The sequence below is a fragment of the Pseudopipra pipra genome, chromosome 8 (assembly GCF_036250125.1).
Source record: "Pseudopipra pipra isolate bDixPip1 chromosome 8, bDixPip1.hap1, whole genome shotgun sequence".
In the NCBI taxonomy this organism is placed as follows: domain Eukaryota; kingdom Metazoa; phylum Chordata; class Aves; order Passeriformes; family Pipridae; genus Pseudopipra; species Pseudopipra pipra.
This window is the reverse complement of record NC_087556.1, coordinates 1215989-1241781: the sequence shown is the minus strand read 5'-3', so window position 1 is coordinate 1241781 and position 25793 is coordinate 1215989. Positions and strand designations below refer to the sequence as shown.

The window sequence follows — 25793 nt, the reverse complement described above, 5'->3', positions numbered from 1 at the left end:
CACTTCCAGGGATCCAGGGGCAGCCACAGCTTCTCTGGGCAACCTGTGCCAGGGCCTCCCCACCCTCCCAGGGAACAATTCCTTCCCAATATCCCATCTCACCCTGCCCTCCACAGGGTGAACAGATCTTTGCCATCACTCCCCCCAGACCTGCAGGCACCTCAGCAGCCTCTCCCCCTGCTGCAAAAACCAATCTCCTTCAGTTAATAGGCAAGACAGAAGCCCGTGTTTTCTGAAAAACTGAAAATTAGCATCTTCCAGAAAAACAAAACCGTAACAAACAGCCTAATAATGCCTGAATACTTCATCCCCATCACACACAAGCAGTGCAGAGATTCTCTGCTATATCATATTCAATCTACAACCTCCCTTAAAAACACCACCTCAAACATACAGTCACAGTTTTCGGGGGGGTGGGTTTGTTGGGTCGGTAAAAGGGAGCAAAGTGAGCAATTCCAAACGTCTGAAAGGATGAAATCGCTGCCAAATCAAACCTGAATCAGCCATTAAACACCTCTCCAAATTACTGTGATGTCAAGAAAACAAACCATCCCAACGGCAGCCAGAAACATTCGAGAATCTGGGATGAATCAGAGCCCTGACGTCACTGCTGTGGTTGAAAGGACACAGTCACGATCCAGTGTCGTCACCAGACATCCCACAACAATCCCCCACCAATACTGATTTTTTTTGGTAGCTGCTCTCCGGGGCTCTTCAGGTGCAAGGCTGGTGTGTGCTGTAATTTACTTTCGGCTGGGAAAGCAACGTTCTCACCTCATCAGATACTTTATCGGCCCATTAAGGAGCAAGTTCCTCTTAAATCCTGCTTTTTCTTACAGGTGCCTTCCAAAAAAAGTAAACAAAGGTACTTAAAAGGTCAGAGACAGCTTTTCTTTCTTACACGTGAAAGATGGAGGCATTTTTAATGCTTTCAAAGCCAGTCTCTTGTGTTGCCCTCAAATAGCTAAAAGAAGAAAGAAAATACCTTTCTCCACCTGTATTTTCACCCTCTAAATGAAAGGGTTGTTTCCTGCCCCACTGGAAGTTATGAAAAAGATAGAGAATGACAGAAAACGTTTTCAGACTAAGAAAAAGGGACTGCTGTGGGCAAATGCAATTCACCTGATGTGGGGATGGCAGGCTGGACCAGAGAGAAACGGGGTGCTGAGTGATCTCACCAGTGCCTCAGACAGCAACTGGGATACATATTGGTAGAGCCAAAAAAGAGAGGGAGCTGCTGTCAGCTGCTTCTTGCTGTAGAAAACTAGACTCTGCATCTCCTCTGGAGTTACTGAGACCCAGCAGGGTGGGGAGGAAGGATGAAGGAGAAATGCGTTAAGGAAGGAAGGTGCCTTCGTTTCCTTGCACACACGTTGTCCTCTGCACAAGAGGAGAGGAGCACACCCTCCTCCCTCACCCAGCTCGGGGTGTCTCTGGTTCTGTGCTGCCCATGACCCCCTTTCAGTCCCATCACAAAGTCACAGGTCCCTCCAGCAGCATCTGCACAGCCCAAGGTGGCCCGACATCCCCCCGCTGCACAGCAGGGCTGGGGGGGCACCAGAGGGTCCCCGAGGTGGGAGAACCTTCCCACATCCCCAGCTAGGCTGGAGAAGGGAGATTTCCTGCAAAAGGATGGCACAAGGAATGGGATAAAGGCTTGGCAGTCCCGTGAGGTCTTGCCAGGCACGTCATCCTCAGTCCTCCCTCCCACAGCCCTGCAGGGGCACAGCACAGGAAGGCTCAGGAATAAAAAGAGGTGCCCAGAGGTGAATGACAAGCCTGAGACTTCTTTCTCTCTCTCTGGCTTTTATCCTGCAGAGCAGGACCTCAGGGCAGCCACTCCCTGTTCCAGGGAAGAGCTGATTTATGCTGTCAGATGGGTGACCCAGCACCCAAATGTACCATAAACAACACTTGGCACGCGGTCTGTCACGCTCAAAAGGAAACCAAGATAACAGAGTGCAAGTCCACAGGAGAAAATGGGATTTCTTTCCAAGCAAAAACAGACTTGAAAGTACAATAAAGCCTTCAGCCACCCATCCTTCCTGGGGGGTTCAGTCAGTAATGAAAACCAAACCAAACTGGCTGGTTTTTCCCCAGATTACTGCTGGAAAGATTGTGGAGTGGCCCAACATGCATCCACTCAGGATGATCCCAGAAAGAGTGCCATTGACTGATTCTTGGGCTGCAGCTCACTCAGAACAGATGCTTTGAATCCTTACAACCCGAGCATATTAATTCAACTGTCTGCCTGAGACCTGGGGCCTTCTAAAAATAAATGTCTCCTCCCAGCCAAGGCAACTGGGGTTTGGTTTGTTCCTTTTGAGATTAGACCCCATCCCTTGGCTCTTTAGGAACGTGCTGTGCTTTTCCAGACCCTGGGTGCTGGTGTGACCCACAAAAACCCAGGATCCCTCAGATTCACATCCCCCTCATTCTGCTGAATCCCCCTGGACTCAGCCTTGGAGGCTCAGCCTTGACAGGCTCGGCGTGTTCATGCTCTGAGCCCTCCTCTGTCATCCCACTCTGTAGGATCTGCTGTTCATCCCAAGGCTGGGCATCCACACGGTGTGGAGACTCCGCTCCCCACACCCCACTTCCCAACCCTATCAGCAGATCTAACCAGGAATTTCTCCTCCTACAAGCCTTGCCTGCCCTTCAGCCCCAAGCAGCTGAAACTTTTTCACTACCCAGCCCGTTCTGCCACTCAGTGCCAGCGCTCAATAAAACCCTCTCTGCCGCTTTCCCTCAACTGCCTTATCTGTTTGCTGATCTTGTTTTCCCCCATTCACTCAGACACAAGTCCCACACGGAATTACACCGTTCTCCGGGTTCCCGCAGCGCAGGGATCGATATCTTTTGAAAGACAAACCTAAACTGCCTTTTTTTCTGAAGGCTGAGCAGTCCCTTCCCCTCCCTCCCTCCCCGCCAGCCCTCCCGGTGCTGGCTGCGAAACAAAACCATTTTGGAGGTTATTAACCTGAGCTGGGGAGCTGATGGCAGAATTCTGCACATCCCAGAAAATGGATTCCTCCGGTCCTCACAGCAGCCTGAGTAGTTGTTCCCCGGCATGATTAATACACTGAACACACCGGCGACTGCTGCAGCTCTGCTCACATCTCAGGTTACGGAATTGCTTTGGCTGAGGTTGTTCTCTAAATTAAGAGACTTTCAGACCGCCTGGAAATGCAAATTCTTAGGGCAGCTTAGCAACAGCAGCTCGGGGGGCGAGTGTTACAGGGACAGGAGGAAGAAAACAGGAAGGATTTAAAAAAATATCTCCTGCGAGACCTTTGTTAAAACTTGTCAACAGCATAATCTGGCTGCTCTTATGCTGTAAGGATTAGGTCTTACTTGGGTAAATAATACCAGGCAAGGGCAGGAACACTGGGTAGGACTCAGAAGCCTAAGATGCTGTTTCAGTGCCATGTCATGAAACCAGACATCCCTTTCCTCTCCCTCCAGCTGGTGTAGAAATAACAGTGGTTACGGACACGTTGTGGTTTTGGGGGCTCTGGGTGCAGAGGAAGATGTGTCTTGCCAGGATTCCAGGAAGGGGTGATGCAGGGAGGCCTGGCTGTAAGCTGGATAACAAGGACAGCGGTGGGAACAAGCGTCCTTTAAGATGTAGGACACCAATAACACACCAAAGTGGACACCAGGGTAAACACTGATTGATGCAGAAATCAGTGCCCTTCTGAAAGAACCAATTCTGTCAGCTGAAATCACTTCATTTCCACATGCAATGCTTTAGCTATTGTATGGGAAAGTCCTTCACAAGCTCCAGCTAGAAATCTCCCATCACACCAGGAAGTTCAGAACACGTCAGGAGGTCAAGAAAAATCACACAGTAAGGACTGTGAGAAGAACCTACAGACCACTGTGATCAGGGGGGCATTCAGGAAAGCTGCAGAGCAAAAAAAAACAGGTAAATCTCTAAAAATAAGTCTCTTGAAAGACAGAAATCAAGTGTCCAGCTAGGTCAGTGCAGTCAGAGGGCTGGCCTGGAGGCTGGTTCCACAGCTACCATGAAATGATAATCCAAACTTACTTAGCCTTGATAATGGCTCCATTATCAAGGTTTCTAATTGGCAGAGTCCCTCCAGCTGAACTTATCACAAAGAAGACAAGACGTGAGCACCTCTTAGTCTTCAGTAAGTGGCCTTTAAGTCTGGCAAGAACAGAGTTTTAAAAACCCCAGATCAGGCACTGAAGGATCAGAGTACCATAAGAAAGAATGCCATGAGCCATTTCTGTGCTAAGGTGTATCAGAAGCACAGTGTGTCCATTCTGACACACCAGGGAGATCCCCTGTGTCCCTGTTCCTTCCCTTTCTGTTTTCATTACACCATGACTGAGGGGTGGGAATGTTCTTGACACTCAGCAAACCCTCCATCAGCAGAAGCAGGTCTCCAGACTCTATAGGACTGGGACTTTCAGCCCTATCCAATATGTACTGAAAGGAAAAAAAAAAATCACACAGCTTCTCTTTGAGATGACTGGAGGCTTTCACAGCCAGATGTTCTGCCTGTAGATCCTTTCCCACCACAGAATAAGCAAGGAGAAAGCCCAGGCACGTTGCTTAAACCACCACACTCTTTAATTAATAACCCACTGAGCTCCTCGCCAGCTCTAAGTTTAGTAGTAGTTTTCTCCCCACCAGCAGAGAATAGTTTCCACTCTGTTTTTGTGATCACAGGATCACTGAGGTTGGAAAAGCCCTCCCAGCCCATGGAGTCCCCCCTGGGATCAATCCCCACCTTGTCCCCCAGCCCAGAGTGCCACGGCCAGGCCTTCCTGGGACACCTCCAGGGCTGGGCACTCCCAGAACTGGGTGAGGCAGCTGCCAGTCAAACCACCGGAGCTGTGACACGTGGCAGCAACAAGTGACTTTAGAAAAACTCGGTGATTTAAAGCACTCAGCCCTCTCTCCTTCCCCCTGCTCAGTCTGACTGGGATGCCAGGGAGAAGTTGGGCAGCACAAGGCAAAGCAGAGCGTTCCACAGCTCGGCCCCCACTGTGTGACAGCAAGAGGTTACAACTCAGAGCAGTCTGGAGACAGCAGCAGGGATTTTTTAGCACATTAGCAATCATCTGCCATCAGGAAAGCTAATTTTTTTCTCATTAGAGCCTGATATGAATCTCTGATGTCGAACAGTCAAGTTCACAGCTGTTCCCAACGTGCTCTGGCCGAGTTTATGTGGGAATCATTAGGCTTAACCATGGGGGGGGAATAGGGGGAAATGTTGGTAAAGAACTTATGTCAAAAGAAATGTGGGAGTTATTAATCCAACCCAAAAGCAGATCCAATGAATAACCAACCCTCCTGGTTCTTAAGGCATTGCCTTTTTCACACTTCAGAGCTTTCTAGGAAGGACATCCAGTGACAACTAACCAGTCTCAGAAGCCATCAAGGATATACAGTAAATACCCTGCACGTTGCAAAGGTGATAAAACAAATGCCACAGAAGGAAATAACTAAGTCAAATTAATAAAATTGCACGTTCTCTTAGGAATATATTCATATTTGAAACTTAAAACGTTCTACAATTCCGAAAGAACTGCTGGTGTGAAAATTGCATCCTGTTAGGATGATTTTCATCACTAAATAAATGCATTTTCTGCTGTTGAAGTTTGTTGCCTGCTCAGGTCCGGTGATGCCTCCTAATTCTTAGATGGTGGAAACCCCCCTCACCCCGGGATTCCCTATTCACCTCCTCCACAATATTCAGCAACCTGGTCTAGTGGAAGGGACACCTTCCAGGTTGCTCCAAGCCCCGTCCAACCTGGCCTTGGACACTTCCAGGGATCCAGGGGCAGCCACAGCTTCTCTGGGCAACCTGGGCCAGGGCCTCACCACCCTCCCAGGGAAGAATTTCATCCCAATATCCCACCTAAATCTCTCATCTTTTAGTTTAAAACCATTCACCATTATGGGGGATAACATCCTGAACAAACACAGGACAATCCAAATAAGTCTCTGCCAGGACTGTAAGAAAACCTGACACTGATGCTCATAACAACCACAGCACTGAACCTGAATGAAGATGTTTGTGATAAGCTTTCATAAATGGTGATTCTTTCTACTCCTTATGGAGCTCTTAAAATCACTAATTTGTAATATTTGAGTGAACACTTGCTGATTTCTATTCTTGGATCAGAGCGATTCTTAATTCAGATGTCCCACAGTTTGACAGCTGATCTGCATAATATTGGGAGTACAGAGCATAACTCATCTCCAGACAGGGAAATAAACCTTCAGCACCTCGTTTTTCTGTGTGCTGCAACACAGGGTTCTGAGAAATGCCTGAGTGCCAGTTCTGACCCATAGGGCTCAGAACACTGGGGTATAAAACAGATCATTCCCCTCACTTCCTCGGGGCTCACCAAAGCCCAGCGAGAGCTTTTAACCCTTAAGCTGTTTAGACATCAGGGAGCCTGAGGAATGGGATTTATCCAGCCCTGAGGAACAGCCCAGCAAGGACATGGAGCTGCTGGAGCCAGTCCAGAGGAGGCACCAAGAGGATCCGAGGGCTGGAGCAGCTCTGCTGGGAGGAAAGGCTGGGAGAGCTGGGATTGTTCAGCCTGGAGAGGAGAAGCTTTGGGGTGACTGAATTGTGGCCTTTCAGGGCCTGAAGGGGATGAAAAGAAACGTGGAGAGAGACTATTTCCAAGGGCCTGGAGTGGCAGGACAAGGGGGAATGGCTTCCCACTGCCAGAGGGCAGGGTTAGATGGGATAGTGGGGAGGAATTGTTCCCTGTGAGGGTGGGGAGGCCCTGGCCCAGGTTGCCCAGAGAAGCTGTGGCTGCCCCTGGATCCCTGGAAGTGTCCAAGGCCAGGTTGGACGGGGCTTGGAGCAACCTGGGACAGTGGAAGGTGTCCCTGCCCATGGCAGGAGGTTGGGATGAGATGGGATTTAAGGTCCCTTCCAACCCAAACCATTCCATGATTCTGTGATTTTGTAGCTTAAATTAACAAACCCTTTCTGAGGGCAGAACGTGAAGGAAAGGTTTCCCTTCCTGCCCATCCCACTCTGGTCCATATTAAAGGAATGAGCCGGGATTCCTGGAGCGTGGGGACGGCGGCTCAGGGACAAAGGGGGCTGTGCTGGCTTCTGTCACCCAAGGACCTGGCTCTGAGTGCTAATACAGGATAATCACTCTGCCACAGGGCTGGGAAACAAAGCCAGGGAGAAGGAGGAGTGAGAAGGAGCTCCAGGTCTGCTGATTTCAACAGTTATACAAGAGAATTCCCTGCAAGGGTCCAAGGCCAGGCTGGAGCAACCTGGGATGGTGGAAGGTGTTGGGGTTGGAACTGGATGAGCTTTAAGGTCCCTTCCAACCCAAACCATTCTGGGATTTCTTTTGCACGAGATGGAAGACCAGGAAATAAGCCCTCCTCCCAGCAGCACCTGTGAGCAAATGAAGCTGTGCAGAGTTACAGATGCTCTCAAGTCTTGGAGATTTTCAGCTCAGGGGGGTTCTCCGAAAAAGGCCTGGCTTTTCCAAGAAGGAAAACAATGTACTGGAGATAGCTGAGAAATGATAACAAGAGGGAGCTGCTGAGGGAAAGCAGAAAATAAACTTCCCTTCTTTTCATTCATCATGCTCAGGTCCAGTTGTTCCCTCCAGATGAACATTAACCAGGACATCTCCTTCCCTCCTTATCTTGTACCGAGACTGGGAACAAACATATTCCTTGGTTTAAAAAAAAAAAACAACTTCCAAGGATTTAGTTCTGTCCAAATTTTAACACAGGAAACCAGTGTTTAAAGGATATCTTTGGAGATAGTTGACATTTTAGGGCATGTTGACCACTTGGCTCTCATAAAAGTCTGTACTGGGACCTCACAGTTGGGGTTTTTTTCTCAGTCCCTCTGGAGTAACCCCCTGGATTACTACAACCCCCCCCAAGGATCACTGGAAAACTAGATTTCAGTGGTAATATCAGTTTTCCATCTTCTCAAATCGTAAAATCCTAGAATGGTTTGGGGTGGAAGAAACCTTCAAGCTCATCTCATTCCAACCCCCTGCCACGGGGGTTTAGGGGCAAAAATCACTGCCCAGTCCTCAGGAATATGTTCTGCAGGGATGTCTGGAGTGAAATTCATGAGTTATTCACGATTTTCAATGGCCACAACCCTGAGTAACCTGCTGGACCAAAAGACCCCCCGTGCTCCCTTCCAGCCTGACCCACCCTGGGATCCTGAAGTCAGCAGGACTTCTCCAGAGACAGTTTTTCACTTCCCACTGAAGATCTTTTGTTAATATTATAACTTGGCTTCACTTTTCCAGTGGGAACAACTGCCACAAGAGAGCATGGCAAAAGAACACACTGTCTCAGGATGAAAACCCCGGGGGGAAAAAAAAAACAATTTAAGCAAGATTTCACATAATTAGGAAAAAAGACCTCTTAAAAACTCCTGGACCTTTCCAACCTCCCCCAAAAGTAACAAGAGGAAAGAGGTGGAAGCAGGTGAAGAACACAAGACACAACTAACTTTCAGAAACCTGTGAAGTTCTACATCAGTGACAGGAAAAAAAAGCCCCACAATCCAGCCAGAAAATGACTTCAAGTTACCTCCTACCCCAAGATAAGGGTTTATATCATTTCAGGCTTGATAAACAGTCCCTTGTGGATCTCTGCTGGAAGGCTGGGACTGCAGAACTACAACAAGATTATTGCTTTTCCAGATCTGCCTCATCTCAAACCTCAGCTGCTGCTTTTATTTCTAACATGAGAAAGCCTACCCAGTGTTATTTCGTGTTCTGGTTGCCTCACAAAATAGCTGTTTCCAGTCAGAATGGAGAGGTTATGAAAATATTTGGCACAGGATGGCAAACATCTTATTTTTATTAGTTTTTCCATCTTTAATTCCTACGTATTCTGATTGCATTTAATTAGCATCTGTGCCTGGATGTGCTGGGAACAGCAGCTGTTGGGATACACTGTAATTTCCATTATTTTAGATAAATACAGTGCAAACATTGATCTGACATTTTGATTTCTTTCCTAAAATTCTCATTTTCCCCCCCAAACTCATCTGCCAGGAAGCTTGAGATCGGGACCCACATATTAAAAAGCAGAAGGAAAAAAAAATAAATCAGAAAACCTTGTAAAAGAGTGCAATAAAAAAACCTCCCCACCTCCCTGGTTTGACTGTTTTTTTTTTAATTTATCCTCAGATTTCTCCCTGTCAAGTTTCTGGGCTGCAGAGAGCCTTGGCCACACAAATCCATGGGAGTTTTTCCCCCACTGATAGAAGGAGATGAACCTTCCAGCCACAGAGACCTCACGTGTCCAAGGACTACAAGTCCCTTTCTTCCTCAGTTTTCCTGCTGTCACCCTCTCATTTTCCAGCACAGATAAGAAAAAACCAACCACCAACAGATCTTATAAGGTAGAAATGCCCCAACTTTCCAGGTTAAAGCAGAAGCAGGAGGAAGTATCCAAGGCCAGGCTGGACTGGGCTTGGAGCAACCTGGGACAACTCTTTGGGATGTGCTCCCACAGTAAATGCTGCAGCATTCCAGGCAAGAGCCAGGAGTTGGACTGGAGGATCCTTGCAGGTCCCTTCCAACCCAGGATATTCTGTAATTCCCTAATTCCAGCACACAGCCTTTTTCCCCTTCCCCAGACTGGATACTTTGAGCTCTCTCCATACAACCAAGAGCAGCAGGAAAGGCCACGGAGCTCCCGTGGTTTGATTATTTTTGTAGGTGAGCTTTCAAAGCCAACAAGGAATCCAAAGCAAAATGGAGCCCTAAAAAAAGGGAACGTTTTCCCTTTAAAGGTCCTTTAATGACAGTTTGGATTGCTAAACACTGGAGTCTTTATCTGCATACACAGACTAAATTACAGAGCCGTGTGCTTTAAGGGGCAGAAGCAAAGGTCAGAATCCAGGCACTCTCATGTCCACTGTTATGATGAAAAGCCCTTTTATTTTACATTTCAGTTGTGGGAGTCTCAATAAAAGGGAGCTGTGGAGCAGGGGGGGGGCGACAAGAAAGGCATTTGTGCCTCCCTTTGGAAGTGCTGTTAATAAAATGAACGAGGCTTTATCTCACCAATTTACTTTGTAAATAAAACCCCCTTCACAACAAAGCAGCCTCTGCACAACTGCTGAGAAATACAAAAATAAATGGCACATCAGCTATGATCTTATGTGGGGGGAAAAAATACACTCTAATTATGTTTGCCACGCAGCAGGGAGAGTTTCTGAAGAGGTTCCACCTGAGCATTGTCTTCCCTGAAGAGGGGGAGGTGGATATTTGGCTGCCTGTGGATGAGCCAGTTTGTGGGAAGGCATTTCCAGAGCCATTTCTCCCTTTGATAAACTCTGAATGCTCCTCCCTAGCAATGAAGGATTTGAGGTTTTGCTAAGGCTGCCCCAGCTTTGCTCAGTGCTTCACTGAGAGAGCCTTGAGATCCAGAGAAGCTCAGATAATGACGGCACAGGCGGTAAAATCGCTGGCAATCCGAGCAGATCAAGCCGGGCACTCATTCTGAAAATTAAAGTATTCCCAGGTCATCTCCAAGCTAAAACTTCCACAGCACTGCTGAAGAGCCTGCCAGCAGATCCCTCTCTTATCCAAACCTACCTGGGAAGCTGTGCTGACAGCAGGGCTGGAGCGAGGACGGAGCCACAAGGCTGGGCTGTTTGGGGGATTTAGAGTTGTACAAAGGCATTACACACCTCACACACCCCACAGTCCCTCCTCTCCACTGCTCAGCCTGGCAGGACCTCGAGAAACCTTTGGCTGAAGTTATATTTGACAGGCATGAAGTCATGAGGTGCCAGCTCTGAGCGCATTTTCTTCTCCTCCCTACCCAAAAGTGGCTCAGACTAACCAGGGGTTCGGTTTTCCTTGCTGGAAAGGAATTATTTCATCCAGGAATATCCTTAGAACACACAGACATCCTCATGGCATTCCCAACATAAATTGTGTAGGGTGTGGGGCTGTGTTTGCTCGGGTTTTCTCTGCAAAGAGGTCACGTGCAGGACCAGCACAGGTTATTTGCTGAGATTTACACAGGATTTCTTTCCCAAATCCCAGCTCGGGTGACAGTGAATGTTCCCACTGTCACCTTTTCCCCTGGAAATGCTGGTTTGCCCCGACTCAGCAATCCTTATGAATAAAGTCTGTCAGTCCACATGAGTCAGTACAGAAAATATCTACCAGCCTGCAGTTTGGATGGAGTTATTTTAAGAGGAAGAGCCTGAATTTATCCCCTAACACACTGCAGAGCAGCACTACCTGCCTTGTTTATACACCCCTAATGCTCTTAGTGCATTTAAAAAGGGCTGAGATTTAGCTCTGCAGCTTTAAAAATAACTGCCTTATACAGAATATCAAACTCTGTCTGTCATGAGCACAGTCATCATCCTTTCATATCCCATTTCATCATCCTTTCATATCCCACTTCATCTCGTGAACACGCTATGAAATAAGTACAAGAAACGTTTAATTCTCCATCACTAATAGGAGTAAATAATACTCTTGGAAGAGTTAATTATTAAGACACTGTAAAATTAGAATAACAAGCTGATAACAGTGGAAAATTGGCTTTTTATTGCCCTGGATATGGCAAGGGAGCTCGGTTTCTCTCACACAGAGCTCTAATGCTGACGCAGTAAATCAGCACAGCACCTGAATATTCAATTTATCCCAGAGACTGCCATAAACAGGTTTTAGGACGGGGAAAATTTGGAAAAGTACAGAAACAAACAGCTGTAAATATAGAAGCAAACAGCAGCTCACACAGGCTGGGCCTCACTGCTGCAAACCCAAACCTCCCCAGTGCTGCAGCCACACAGAGAAGTCCTCACTTCACCTACTCATGGAAAAAATGCTTAGCTAGAAATAACTCGTGGGCTTTGATGACAAATACACAGTTTTTTTACTTCTAGAACAAAAAGAAAGGGGGAGAAAAATCAAGTTTTAGTCTGAACTCCAAAAGGAAGCAGCTGGAATAGCACCCAATTTCTGTAAGGGACAGTGAAGGAATCTCCAAGGATTATCAAACAGGTTTCTGCTCCAGCCTTAGAGTGGCAGATTTTGTAACTTTTGGAGTTTTGGGAAAAGAAAGACTCCAATGGGAAACCTGAAAGGCTGCAGGATTCCCAAGAGGAGCAGTACCTCTGACTACAGGAAAGCCCCTCACCTGGCTCCTCCCACCTCTACAACAGCAGGATGAAGATTAAATAAAAGAAAAAAGAGATGAAAAAATTAAACAGAGGAACGTGGAGCAGAAACTGCTGCCATGGGACATTTTCCCAAATCCAGTGAAAAGTCCCAGGAAAAGCAGGTTCTTCAGAGGCCAGAGATTTGTTCTCAGGCTCTGCAGAAAACCCCACTGTGCCATAAAAGTCTAATTGATGCCTTCCCACACAGTGCTCCTGGTGGACACTGAGAAAATGCTCCTCAGCCCCAAGAGCCACCCAACACCTGTGCCAGGAGATGCTATTCTTGGATGTCTGCTTGGGAAAGCAGATCCAACCCCCTGGAGAAGAGGTTTGGAGGCTCAGATGGGGCCCAAGACACTTGTTCTGAAAGGCAGGATCAGTCCTGGAAGCAGAACTGCCTTGACTGTGTTGGGAAAGCCCTGCCTGCCATGGATGCAGCTGTTCTTGCCTCCCTGAGCATCCTTGGGAGAGGCAGAAAGGTGGGAAACAGCTGCATTATCAGGAAAGATATTTGGAAAGAGCTCTCAAAACTGCCTGATCCTACACCACAGAGGCAGGTACTGGTCTGAAGGATCACTAATCTGCAGGAAGTCTAGCAATTTATTTGGGCACAGAGGACAAAACAAATCCCCCCCTGCACGGGCTCAGCTCCATCTGGCCAGGTATGATCCCAGAGCATGGCACTGATCCCAAACCCCCTGGCACAGCTCAGCCAGCCTGGCTGCACTGAACTGACTGAACTGAAACTGCATATTCACACTTCCCCCAGAGACTGAAGGGATTAGTAACAGGCTGAAGAGTTTATAAAGGTGGTTCCAGCCAACTTTTCCAGTGTCTTTTCACCGAAGTCGGGAGGGGAAAAAAAAAAAAAACAAAACCAAAAAGAAAACCCCAAACTCCTCCATGTGGTTTTCTTTGAGATGAATGATGATCACTGCCAGTGTTGGTGAATCCCAGCAAAGAGAATGTCACGTGTTTGGACTTTGCAAGATTGTGAGGGACCTCTTGTAAGGGCACTTATTCCCCATATCCCATCTAACCCTGCCCTCTGGCAGCGGGAAGCCATTCCCCCTTGTTCTGACACTCCAGGCCCTTGGAAATAGTCTCTCTCCATCTTTCTTGTCAGCCCCTGCAGGCCCTGGAAGGCCACAATTTGGTCACTCCAAAGCTTCTCCTCTCCAGGCTGAACAATCCCAACTCCCCCAGCCTTTCCTCCCAGCAGAGCTGCTCCAGCCCTCGGATCATTTATCCTGTTTAAATCCCAAACCAGGCCTCTGTTCTCCACTTCTCTTTCATTGCAAGTGTCAGTCCTACTAATCCTCTCCCTGAGAGGAGAAGGGACTGACTCGGGAGGCCCTACAAGAGCAATTAGTCCTATTAAATCAGATCCTGATGAGATCAGTCCATAAAACGAGGGCTCAGAGGGGGAATGACACAAAGACTCCCAGAGGAGGATTTCACCCCTCTGAGACCACGTGGGAGGTCTGCTACAGCCTCCTGCACTTCTCTCTGTACTTCAAACAGCTCCAGAGACTTTGTTTGTCTTCCCTTATCAACGCCGAGTTTGATGTCCTGGCAAAGCCGGCGGTTTCTAGGAATAGGCTCCTTCCCAAGACACCTCTGACTCCCAAAAACCCACATTCCCATGGCAAGTCACACAGTTAAAATGCTTCATTCCTCTGGAGAAGCTACCAAGAAATGCAGCAAGAGACAAAAGTCTCTTTTAGAAACAAAAGGCAAATCCTCACGGCTGAGGACGAAAATAAAACAAAATTTAAGAGGAGAGGAAAACTACTAAAAACAAGGGCTGGGGAAGTGTGGGCTGCTTCTCAGCACGGTTCCTGAAAAGCTGCTGCTGCTTCTTCCTTTTCCCTGCCTAGAGAAGCATCTTTTTCTTCCCTCAGGTTCTGGAGCTGTGGTGCAGAGGTGCACAAGGACAGGCAGGGAGGATGTCACAGCCCCCGAACCACGAGTGACAGAGGGGTTAATCCGAGGATTTAAACCTTCCTTTCCCCCTGTCTCACTGCATTACTTCTCCCATACTTTATGAAAACAGCAACAACCATAAAAGGAGGAGCCTTAACACCTATTAATATAGTTTCTAAAAAAAAGTGAGGGTGTCTGTTTGTCACGGTGTGACTGTTACTCACATGAGAGCCCAAAACTTGTACCTTGTCACCTGATTTATGCACAGCCCCGCTGATGGATCTTCCCCTCCTAATGCAGACATCAAATGTGACACGCTGCAGCTGACAGGTTCAGCCAGAGCAGGAGCACAGGGGGGAAACATTTGGTTTCAGATGTGGGATATCACATTTATCCTCATTAGTGTTGAGGAGAGCACCCACACACAGCTCAAACCTGTCACCGCGGCGCAGATCGAAGATGTGCCTCCCTGAGAGACACCTCGCCAGCTCTGCACATTTTTAAAGGGCTTGCAGGGAATTTTAGAGATGTTATGGCCAAAGGCAGGATGCAAACCTGCAAAACTATGACTTGCAAAGTGTTTAGGGATTTTTTTCCCCTTAAAAAAAAAAAAAACCTGGAGGTGGTGGACTCATTTTAGAGGCAGAATATGATTAACCAGTGAGAACCTTTTTTGGCTCTAAAAACCCTTCAGTTTTAAGACAAACAATCTGTTGAGCCACTCTTGGAGCAGCAAACTTTCTCACAGCAGAGGGGATATTTCTGACATGTTTATTTTACCCTCTTCCCTCCCAGTCTCCTCAGCCTGGGAGAACTCTCCTGCTGAAGGTGCTCACAGCATCAATGTTTAATGCTTCCCCTGCTATCACAAATACATTAATTTCCACCTTCAGTGCACAGCTGTCAGTTATTTTTTTTTTGTGTTGCCCACCTCTCTTTACCCAATTCAGTTAATATGCAAAAGTTGTGGGGGTTTCTTAGTGAACATGAGGGGATTGGGGGTTGTTCCCCACCTTGAAACACAGCAGAACCTGAAGGAATACCAGTTCCTACTTTGGTATTTCATGTAAATCCTTCTCTCCAAGTTCATGAGAGCCACCCAAGACAAATGGACATGTGCTTTTTGCCTCCAGAGCCCATTAAAACCAGCTCCCTTCCCATGGGGCTCCAGGGAAAACCTTGGTGGGGAACAGAAACAGTGCTTGGGATCACCCCAATCCCACAGCTCTCCACGTCCTCACCGGGATCTCTGTCCTGGGAAGTGTCTCCCAGGCCCAGGACACACTCTGTGTTCCTATTTAATGATCACACAGCCCCCAGCTGGCTGCTGAGGGACACACAAAGATTCAAAATGATGTCAAGAGGTGTCCCTGCCCATGGCAGGGGGTGCATTTAGGCAGTTTTAAGGTCCCTTCCAACCCAAACCATTCTGTGGTTAAAGCCTCATCGAGCTCTGCTGAAGAAGAAGGAATCTGAGGTCAACACTCATCATCGTTTTAAGATTCACTGAGCTCAGCAAACGAGTTTTAACATTCATGGGGGAGAAGCAGAACACTCAAGGATCATCACTTGAGAGGTCTCATCAGGACCAGCAGGGTCCTCGTGTCTGCAGAGGAAAAAAATCAGACCCGACGGCGCCGCTGCTTCCCCGGGACACACGAGAGCCCAGCAAGGAACAGCAAACGTGATGGATGCTCCCAAATCCATCTCAAATTATCATATAAAATCAGGCCAGCAAACAGCCCCAGTGCACAGCTCAGACTTTTGGTAACACACTCCGTCCAAACGCTGAATCACAAATTGCAAACAAGCACAAGAGTGTTGGCCACCAGATCATCTCCAGGACTAATATTTTATCTGTCTTAATCACAGCCTGAAGGCCAAGAAAGAAAAGAATTAGTGGAAGGAAAATGGTGTTTATTTGGGTTTTTTTTTTTGAGAAATACCTCTCAGTAGCCCCCAAGATGGGTTTGTCCGGTAGAGGTTTGTAAAGAAGAGTTTATATTTGGGTGTAACTGAGAGATGACACAGAAGAGTTTGTATTTGGGTGTAGTGTGTTTGTAACTGAGAGATGACACAGAAGAGTTTGTATTTGGGTGTAGTGTGTTTGTAACTGAGAGATGACACAGAAGAGTTTATATTTGGGTGTAGTGTGTTCGTAATTGAGAGATGACACAGAATGATAAGGCAAACTGAGCTCCTGAGCCCCTTCTCAGAACCACAGTCCAGCCCATTCCATACAGTCTTCTTCCATTTCCATGACTTCACCACCACTCATTGCATTATGTCTAAACATAGGCCATCAACTCCTCATAATTCTGTTTGCAAGGCATTATGCATATTTAGGGAGCTATCTAAATAACCTTAAATTAAGTTACAAGGCCAAGCAAAGACTGGGGGAGAGCCAAGTCGTGCCCTCACCCACAGGGCTGCCAGAACAAGCTCCAGTGCCCAACAGGCACAGAAGTTTTAGCACACGTTTGTTGTACCTTCATCATCAGATGATGATAAATAATCCTAATAAATGTAATCAAATCTGATAAATAATAGAGTTATCTGAATACCAAGCCCTGTTCAATACCGCAAACCATGGTGGACACAGCTCTGCCCATAAATCCTCCCACAAAAAATCCCCTCCAAGGAATGGGAGGAGGCTGAGCACATTTTCACCAGGAAAAAAATGCTATTTAAAGGCAGGGGTTTATATTATCCACAGGACAGATTCTCCACCTCCAAGTAGTCTCTGTACTCAAACAAAGGATTGAGAAGTTTAAATCTTTCCATGTAATGCTGGGAGCAGAAACACTTTGGCAACACCCCCCCCAACACTTCACTGAAACACCACCTGAACGTGCAACATTTCAAACTGTGAAAAGCCAATTAAACCTGTGCCTTGAGAAAGGACTTAACCTTAAAAGGACAGAAGATTAAAGTTGTTTTGGGAAACTAGTGAAGAGCATTTGCAGCTATACGGCCTCGAGAATTTGGCAGGAAACCTTGCTTAGAGGATGGCTTACTGCCTTGGAAATAGTTTTGTTTCAAAGAACAATTTCAGGCATTAATGTACACATGGGCAAGCAAGAAACCTCCACTCCCCTCAGGTGTTACCTGGCCAAAATGTTTTTGAGCCTACCAGACAGTTCTGGAGAGGAGCAAGAAGAACTTGATAATCATCTGTCCATTTGCATGGTACCAAATCCCAGCAGGAATTTGCTTGCTGTGTTCTCTGAATGACAAACAGGGACATTTCCCTCAAAACTCATTCTGAGAAGAGGGATGCTGGATGGACCAAGCTCAGTAACTCTTACAGCAGACATGCACTTCCTGACAAATCAAAAACCCAGACATACTTAAAATCTGCTCAATTTGCCACGTGAAGAGCGAGGAAACTTGGAAAGGAGAAGAAGAAGATACCAAATGCAAGGAGCTGCCATTTTGGAGAAGAGCAGCACTGGCAACACTGATCCCCTGGGAAGGTTTTCAGAACCCTGAATATCCACTGCTCTCGTGTCCCACCCGGAAAACAAACCCCTGCCACCACACACACTGGGACAAATCAGATGTGCTAAACTGCAGCTGCTACACTTATTTTGTGCCCAGGAGGGGAAAATACCATTTCCTATTATCCCAAGCACGGCTGCTGCTGAGAGCCCCATGTGCTCTGCCAGCATTCATAGCCCTGCCCTCCCAATGCCCTACAAGGAGTGGGCTGTGACCATATTCTCCTTGTTTTAGCAGGCTTTTCCCATTTCCAGAACACCAATCCTTCTCTTGAGTCCCTAATTTATACAGTATTGTCTCAAAGCCAAAGAACTATATTTAGTGGAGGTTTATTCCAAGGGATCTCAGTGCAAGGTTAAACAGCTTTCACCTCCTTTCTTTATATAGGGAGGCGCACGAATCCAGGCAGAAATTTTCCAGGCAGAATTAATCCACACAATTTTTCAACCACCATATTTAGACAGCGCCTTCAACCTTTTTCCTTCGAAATTATTTTTCCCACGAAACAACGTTTTTGTCCCTGCCTGTGTTAAAATAAAAGGGAATTTCAGCCCTACCTTCCATGACGTACACCAGGGAACCCACGTCTCCCTCCTTGATGATGCAGCTGTCTTTGCCATACTCCACGGGGTACATACAATCCACAATCTCCTGGATCTGGGACAGTTCCAGGTTCTTCATGAAGTCATTGTCAAGGATTGCTTCCTTTATCAGCTCCTTGGACCTGTGGCACCAAGAGAAAGACAAGGTTTTATCCACCAGCCCAGCTCATTTATAGTGACCTTCAGCACAACCACACAGTGCCCCAGTATTTCCTCAGGGGAAAAAATTCAACATTTTCCCTAAAAACGTGCAGAGAAGTGAAAAAAAAAATATTACAGAAACATTAACTTGTAATTATTTGTTGTAATCAAGTTTTAGATACATCAGGTATCGAAACAAAATCAGATTCCAGATGGTTGCAAGATCCTCTTTTAGCTACAAGTTTCATGTCTGTGTAACACCAAAGAATAACGTGGCTACTTGGAATATCTTCCATATACAGAACTGAAAGGAAATACAAACACGAAGTTAATGGATTTATGACTTAGTTTATTACATTTTCTATTCCTTACACAAACTGGAGCACACCAGAGTGTGCTGCTGTGCTGATTCTTGGAGCGTTAGTCTAAGGGTGTTCTAATCACTCCAGGAGGCAGCCCTGGTACAGGAATAACACCACCTTTAATTCACTTCTTTGCTGACTACATGGAAAATTCCAGAGTCCTGTCAGCATGCACAGAACTCTCCGTGCAGTTCTGGCTCGGCACAGGAGCGGGTCGGAAGTTTGGAGCCCTCGGTGGCCACTTTGCCAAGCTGGGTAAGGAAGGAGCTGTTCCTGAGGACACAGACACTAACTCCCCCTTCCCCTGCTCTCTGGGAGCCCACCTGGAACGGGCACACATGGCCCAACCTGCTCACTCCAGAAATGCCTCTGCCCATGTCCTCTCATGAGGGAAAACGTGCAACAGAACCACTGATGCATTTTTCCTGATTTTCCCCAGATTTTTCCCATTTCTACAATTAAAGTGCTACTACACGGTGAGTCACTGCAGTGAACCTTCCAGTCCTCCCTTCAGACTGCCAAGCTCGACACCATCCAGCGTTCATGCAAATGAACAGCTGAGAATGTGAGATCTCGGTCTAGACCAAAAGCAAAGCCCCCAGAACACCCACGGCCCTTCACTTGTCACCCTGCAGCTCCCCTTCTGTGGGCTGAGTGATCTGCTGCTGTGACACAGCCCAGGCACACAGCAGCTCCCTGCAGAGCTGGTGCATTCAGGAGTGCTTTATCTTCTGGAAACACAAGCACAAAGAGAGGCTTTCAAAGCAAGGCACACTAATGGAGTGCATCTTCTTGACAAGGAGCCAAACCCAGCCAGCCTTGGAGACACCCTGCCTTTGCTGCAGCCCTTGTGCAGGACACCTCAGGGTCATCTGCAGCACGGGTCCGGCTCAGTAATGTTTGAGATGCTTTGGATAGTTTTGAGGTTCTTCCAGCAGAACATTCTGCTTGCCATCAGAGTCCATCGGGACTGACCAGGGGATGAAAAGGGACCAGAATTCCCCAGTCCTGTCTGCAGGACAACCCTGCTATAAAACCACCGTGCTCCTGAGAACCTTAGTTTGAATTTACACCCCAACACTCCAATTCCTTCTGTGTGCAAACCAAACCCTTCATCTGTGCTATTTGTTCCCTTCAGCACAGTGAGAAGCTGGTTATTTGTAAGGCTGCCCAGATAACCTGACTTCCTACTCCCTCCTCCTGTGGAAGAGCTTCCCATGCTGTGCCTTGGCTTAGCACTGCTCTTTTGGTCTTGGCCACCCCTACAGGTCCCCCCAAATCCTGACAAAGACACTAATTATTAACGTTACACAACTGCCTGCCCAAGAAGCAAAGCATAATAAGGGCCTTGGCATCAGTCACACCAACTTGCATTTCAATTTCAGGCATTTACTTCATTCCAAGGCTCAAAATAAGGCTTTCTCCTTGATAAAATAAATCAGCCTTTCAAGTGGAGGGGCTGCAAGAACAGCCACAAAGGGTGGAGGGAATTCCTGGTTCAAGTCAGATCTCCCCTGTTGCCCTCAGCACCAAACAGTGCTCTCCTTGTGGGAATCAGACCCGGCACAGGATTTGAGAAGGAGCTGGGAAATTTGGTCTAAACCACGGCAAAGGAGCAGGAAAACCTGCTGGAAGCCAGTTGGACTCGATGATCTTAAAGGTCTTTTCCAACCTTTACGATTCTCTTTTGGGGAGAAGCAGCAGAACATACCCAGTGGGAACAAACTTTGGGAATTCCTGGTGTTTTGACAGTGTGAGAGCTCACCTGAACCACCTGATTCACAGCCCCCAGCCTCCAACACGGACACAGCAGGGAAGCTCAGAGGCCCACGAGCCATTCCAAGCCTTTTAACCACAGCACAAAACACATCCACTAAGAAGAAAAACGCCCTGGCCGGGACATCAATGACAGAGTTTCATCTCTGCCACATCTAAATACCCACATAGAAGGGTCTGGATAAAAGCTCAGTCATCCTGAATGTAAGTGAAGTAGATGTTATTAGTTAAGGATTATTAGTTGAGACTTTGGCTACAAGGAGCATGAGGGAAAAGCACCCCCAGCTGCCTTGAAACAGTGCTGGATGGAGGAGCAACCACCTTGAGATCCAACTGCTTATTTATGGGAGTATTTCATGGAATCACAGAATGGTTTGGGATGGAAAGGGCCTTAAAGATCATCTCATTCCACCCCCCACCACCACAGACTAAACCACACTCCACGGTTTGGCAGTTACAGCAGGAAATATCCCATCCATCTTTTCAAATAAAAGAAGGAAAAAGCTGAGTTTGACATATTTGAAAATGAGTCGATACTAAAAATACATTGTCATAGCTGCTATAAGAGGTCCTCTATTGTTCCCTGCGAGAGAATATTCATCACTCTAATAATTCAGAAAAATTATTCATGCAGTGTCATTACCAGGCCCACACACTGGCCCATGCCAGGCCTTCAGCAGCTTCCACGTTATTTTATTCCATGGTTTTCTTCCAGTGCAGCTCACTGGTGCTATTTAACATAAGGATCAAAGAAAAATAATCTATTTATTTTTATGTTGAATCCCAGAATCACTGAGGTTGGAAAAGCCCTCCCAGCCCATGGAGTCCCCCCTGTGCCCGATGCCCCCCTTGTCCCCCAGCCCAGAGCACTGAGTGCCACGGCCAGGCCTTCCTGGGACACCTCCAGGGATGGGCACTCCAAACCTCCCTGGGCAGCCCCTGACAAGGCCTCACCACCCTTTCCAGCAACAAATTCCTCCTCCTGGCCAACCTGAGCCTCCCCTGGCACAGCCTGAGGCCGTTCCCTCTCCTCCTGTCCCTTGTTCCCTGGCAGCAGAGCCCGACCCCCCCCGGCTCCCCCTGCAGAGCCAGAAGGTCCCCCCTGAGCCTCCTTTTCTCCAGGCTGAGCCCCCCCAGCTCCCTCAGCCCCTCCTGTTGCTCCAGCCCCTTCCCAGCTCCGTTCCCTTCCCTGCACACGCTCCAGCCCCTCCGGGTCTCTCCTGCCTTGAGGGCCCAGAACTGGACACAATTTAAACGTATGAAACTCAGAGCGTGTAAATAAACTCATAGTTCACAATTATTCCATAAGAAATGCTTTTCTAGACCACACCATTCCTTAATCACCATCATTATTTCCAACCAGCATCTATCCCTGACGTGTGAATACAGAAATCTACCTAGTAATACAAAATAAAAGGTATTTAAAATGGTCAAAACCACACTCCTGTCAGGGCAAGTAAGTGGTTTTAAACACAGCACAGCTGTTTCATTACCTCTTATTTTCAAACAGTATTTATTCTGCATTTCCTGATTCCCGTTGCTAAAAGAAACAACCCACAAACAAAATCAAGTGCAATATTTGTGAAGGACCAGGACTGTTTCCAAACGAGCCAGTTCAAAGCAGGAGGTAATTTCATGAATATTTACTTAGTGCTGAGGCGACGGTGTCCTAATGCAGAGGGTCACTCGGGGTAGGAAGCAGTTATTGCCATCTTTCCTCTCCAGAGGAAGGAGCCTGGCACTGAGCCATCCCCCTTTTCCTGAAAGATTAACGATCCAATGTGATGGGGGACTTGATGAAGAGTTTAAAAAAAGGGCACAATCCTCTGTGATACATCCTGTCCCAAATCAGTTTAAGTCCCTCGTGGTAATTAATAAGGCAACGGTAGGAAGGAGGTAATTGCATTCCAATTTTGCAGAAGTCATGCAAAAAGGACCTGAATGAGTTTGCTAAAAATACACTTAATAGGTAAAAACCTGGCCTCTCAGAAGGAAAGAGCATAATGGTGTGTTCATTCCCACACCTCCCAGTCCTGTACTGGGGGTGCTCCAGTGCTCCAGCCAGACCAGAGCTGGTCACCAACCTCCCAGCAAGCCAGGGACAGCTTTCCAGCAAAACGCCTGGAAAAGAACTCAGCCCCATTTGCCATCCCAGCAAACAGGGGCCCTGCTCAGAGGCCACATTCCAGCTGTGGAAAGTCTCATGGTAAAGGTTTGCAGTGGCCATCAAATGCCACATTTCCAGAGCCTGCTGAGAACATCCACTGGCGGCTCCTCAGCCATGAGATAAATAAAAACCTGGGTTTGTGGATGTGAAAAAAGGCCCTGAGATGCTTCTCCACAGCATGGAGAGGATGAGGGGGGGTCCTGCTCCTCTGCCCCCCACCTGCAGAGCTGCCTCCAGCCCTGGAGTCCAATATCAGGATGTGGAGCTGCTGGAGCGAGTCCAGAGGAGGCCACGGAGATGCTCCGAGCCCCTCTGCTCTGGAGCCAGGCTGGGAGAGCTGGGGGGGTTCACCTGGAGAAGAGAAGGATCCAGGGAGAGCTGAGAGCCCCTTCCAGGGCCTAAAGGGGCTCCAGGAGAGCTGGAGAGGGACCTGGCACAAGGGATGGAGGGACAGGACACAGGGAATGGCTTCCCACTGCCAGAGGGCAGGGATAGATGGGATAGTGGGGAAAAGTATTTTACAATCAAGGTGGGGAGGCCCTGGCCCAGGTTGCCCAGAGAAGCTGTGGCTGCCCCTGGATCCCTGGAAGTGGCCAAGGCCAGGTTGGATGGGGCTTGGAGCAACCTGGGCTAGTGGGAGGTGTCCCTGCCCATGGCAGGGGGTGGGACTGGATGGGCTTTGGGGTCCCTCCCAACCCAACCCATCCTGGGATGCTCTGCAGTGCTTGGTAAAGAGGCAAAGTGGTTTGCAGTGCACACAGGAAAATCCCAAAGCCTGTGGTTATCCTGACAGTAATTCACACTTTACAAAGAACAGAATAAAGAGTCATCTCAGGCTCTTCACCCACGGCCAAAAAAACCCCCCACGTTCCCTAAACCAGGTTTGTACCTTCTGGCAATAAATCGATTGTACCTTCTTTGTACAATAAATATCAGAACAAAAAGTTCCTCTTCGTCCCAAAAGGTCTCGTTTGGACACTGGAAAAGCCACTTGCTGAGCTGAAGGAAGGGAAGGATTTAAGAGCAGATGGAAAGATCAGGCCGTGCCCATCTAGGGACGCTTCCAGAATCCAAAGCCCTCCTAACACACCCTGTGCTGGTTCCAGAATCCAAAGCCCTCCTAACACACCCTGTGCTGGTTCCAGAATCCAAAGCCCTCCTAACACACCCTGTGCTGGTTCCAGAATCCAAAGCCCTCCTAACACACCCCGTGCTGGTGCAGCACCAGTTTGCAGTGGAGCCTCCAGGAACCAAGGGGAGCCGTGGGAGCTACACAGGTATCATTCTCCAGGGAATCTGCTGCTGCCAAGAGTTAATTAAGTAGAGGTGGATCAAGAAGAGCAAAAGAAATTAAGAGTTCCATTTAGGCAGCAGTGGTGCAACGCTGAATTTTACGGTGTTCACCCCCACAGCCACACACCAAAAAGCATTTTACACTGCCAGGAAGGAAAATGAAAAGCAGTGTACTGGGCAGACAGGCTGGAAGATGCCCAAAAAAAGGGAAGCAAAAAAAGACAGTTTGGAATAACAGTCAAGAAGAAAGGGGGAAAGAAAAAAATAGTTTTTTTTCTTCAGCTGTTTGCAAGGTTTGAGTAAGACCTTTCAATAACATCAATACTGCTGAGGGGGAAGGAGCATTTTTCCTAGAGCCTCCCCCATCAGGAGCCTGCCAACTGCTGCTAATGACCTCAAGCCCCAGATTTATGAGGGAAATACCTACAGCAATTTGACCAAGCAGTGACAGAGCCCATTCACATCCAGGGCACCTTTTTTGGCACCAGTGTCACCACTGCTGTAAAAATTCAAATTAAATGCACAGGTACATCCTTTACATCTGCCCACTGACTAAACCTGCCGAGTGTGTTCGGAGAAACTCGTGCCCAAAGCTTTTTTGGGGAGCTTCCATATCCATCCACAAGGAATTGAGTTGATTTCTGCAGATAAGGAGCATGGAAAATAAAAAAAACCTGCAGCCTCTGCCCCAGAACAGGACGAACGACACGAGAACTGAGCCAATCCCTACAAACCCAGTCTGTTTAAAATCCACACCGTGAAATGTTTGGAAGTGTTTACCTTCTACAAAATGTGGCCATGGAAAAAGAAAGGAAAAAAAAAAAAACCCTTCCTTAAAAAGGAAAAACACAGCCAAGTATTAGGCCCGCTCCAGATTTCCAGAAACTATTCAGCAGGATATGAATACAACGAAAAAAGTGTTAAGATTATTTTCTTTTATAAGCTGTCTCTGGACATCCCTCATTTCCAGAGGGAGCATCCATTCCAAGTGACACTAAAAGCAAAGGTAGCAAGTTTCTAGCAGGTTTTTGGGGAAGCTTTTTGCTCAAGGGCCACATTCACAGAGCTTTTCACTGTGATTTTATGCCCGTTGTGTACTTAAAAAAAGAGCACATGAGACTGCAGCACAGACACACACTGCTCTGGAATAGAATCCCAGGATGGTTTGGGTTGGAAGGGACCTTAAGGATCATCCAGTTCCACCCCCTGCCATGGGCAGGGACACTTTCCACTAATCCAGGTTGTCCAACCTGGACACTTCCAGGGATCCAGGGGCAGCCACAGACTCTCTGGGCACCCTCTGCCAGGGCCTCCCCACCCTCACAGGGAACAATTCCTTCATATATCCAACCTAAATTTCCCCTCTTTCAGTATGAAGCCATTCCCTGTATCCTGTCACTCCAGTTCCAATGAACAGTCCCTCTCCAGCTTCCCTGTAGCCCTTTCAGATGCTGTGAGGGTCTGTGAGGTCTCCACACAACCTTCTCCTCTCCAGGCTGAACATTCCCAGCTCTCCCAGCCTGTCTCCACAGGGAAGGTGCTCCAGCCCCCTCAGCAACTCGGTGGCCTCCTCTAGACTCACTCCCACAGCTCCATGTCCCTCTGGTGTTGAAGTATCTGCATCATTTATCTTCTTGGCTCTGTTTATGGCAGAAGCAGAACTTCCCAAGGGGTCGATCCGGTCCCTCAGCCACCAGCTGGAAGTCCAGAGCCCTCAGCAGAGCTGCCCTTGCAACCAGAGGAAAATCATGGATACTAAATCAGCGTGGGAAGGTGGAGGGTCCTCCCTGAGGGGCTTTCATGCCAACCCTCCTGGAGCAGGAAGGAACACCAGCAG

At 47.7% G+C, this 25793-nt stretch overlaps 1 protein-coding gene across 3 annotated transcripts in view; it reads right to left on the bottom strand.

Moving 5' to 3' along the window:
* Positions 1-25793, bottom strand: part of PRKG1 (protein kinase cGMP-dependent 1) — a 387732-nt gene that overhangs the window by 304862 nt on the left and 57077 nt on the right. For all 3 annotated transcript variants that reach the window (XM_064662173.1, XM_064662171.1, XM_064662174.1), the window contains exon 2: positions 18173-18339. In XM_064662173.1, coding sequence (XP_064518243.1) covers positions 18173-18339 — 167 coding nt within the window. The remainder of the gene's footprint in view (positions 1-18172; positions 18340-25793) is intronic.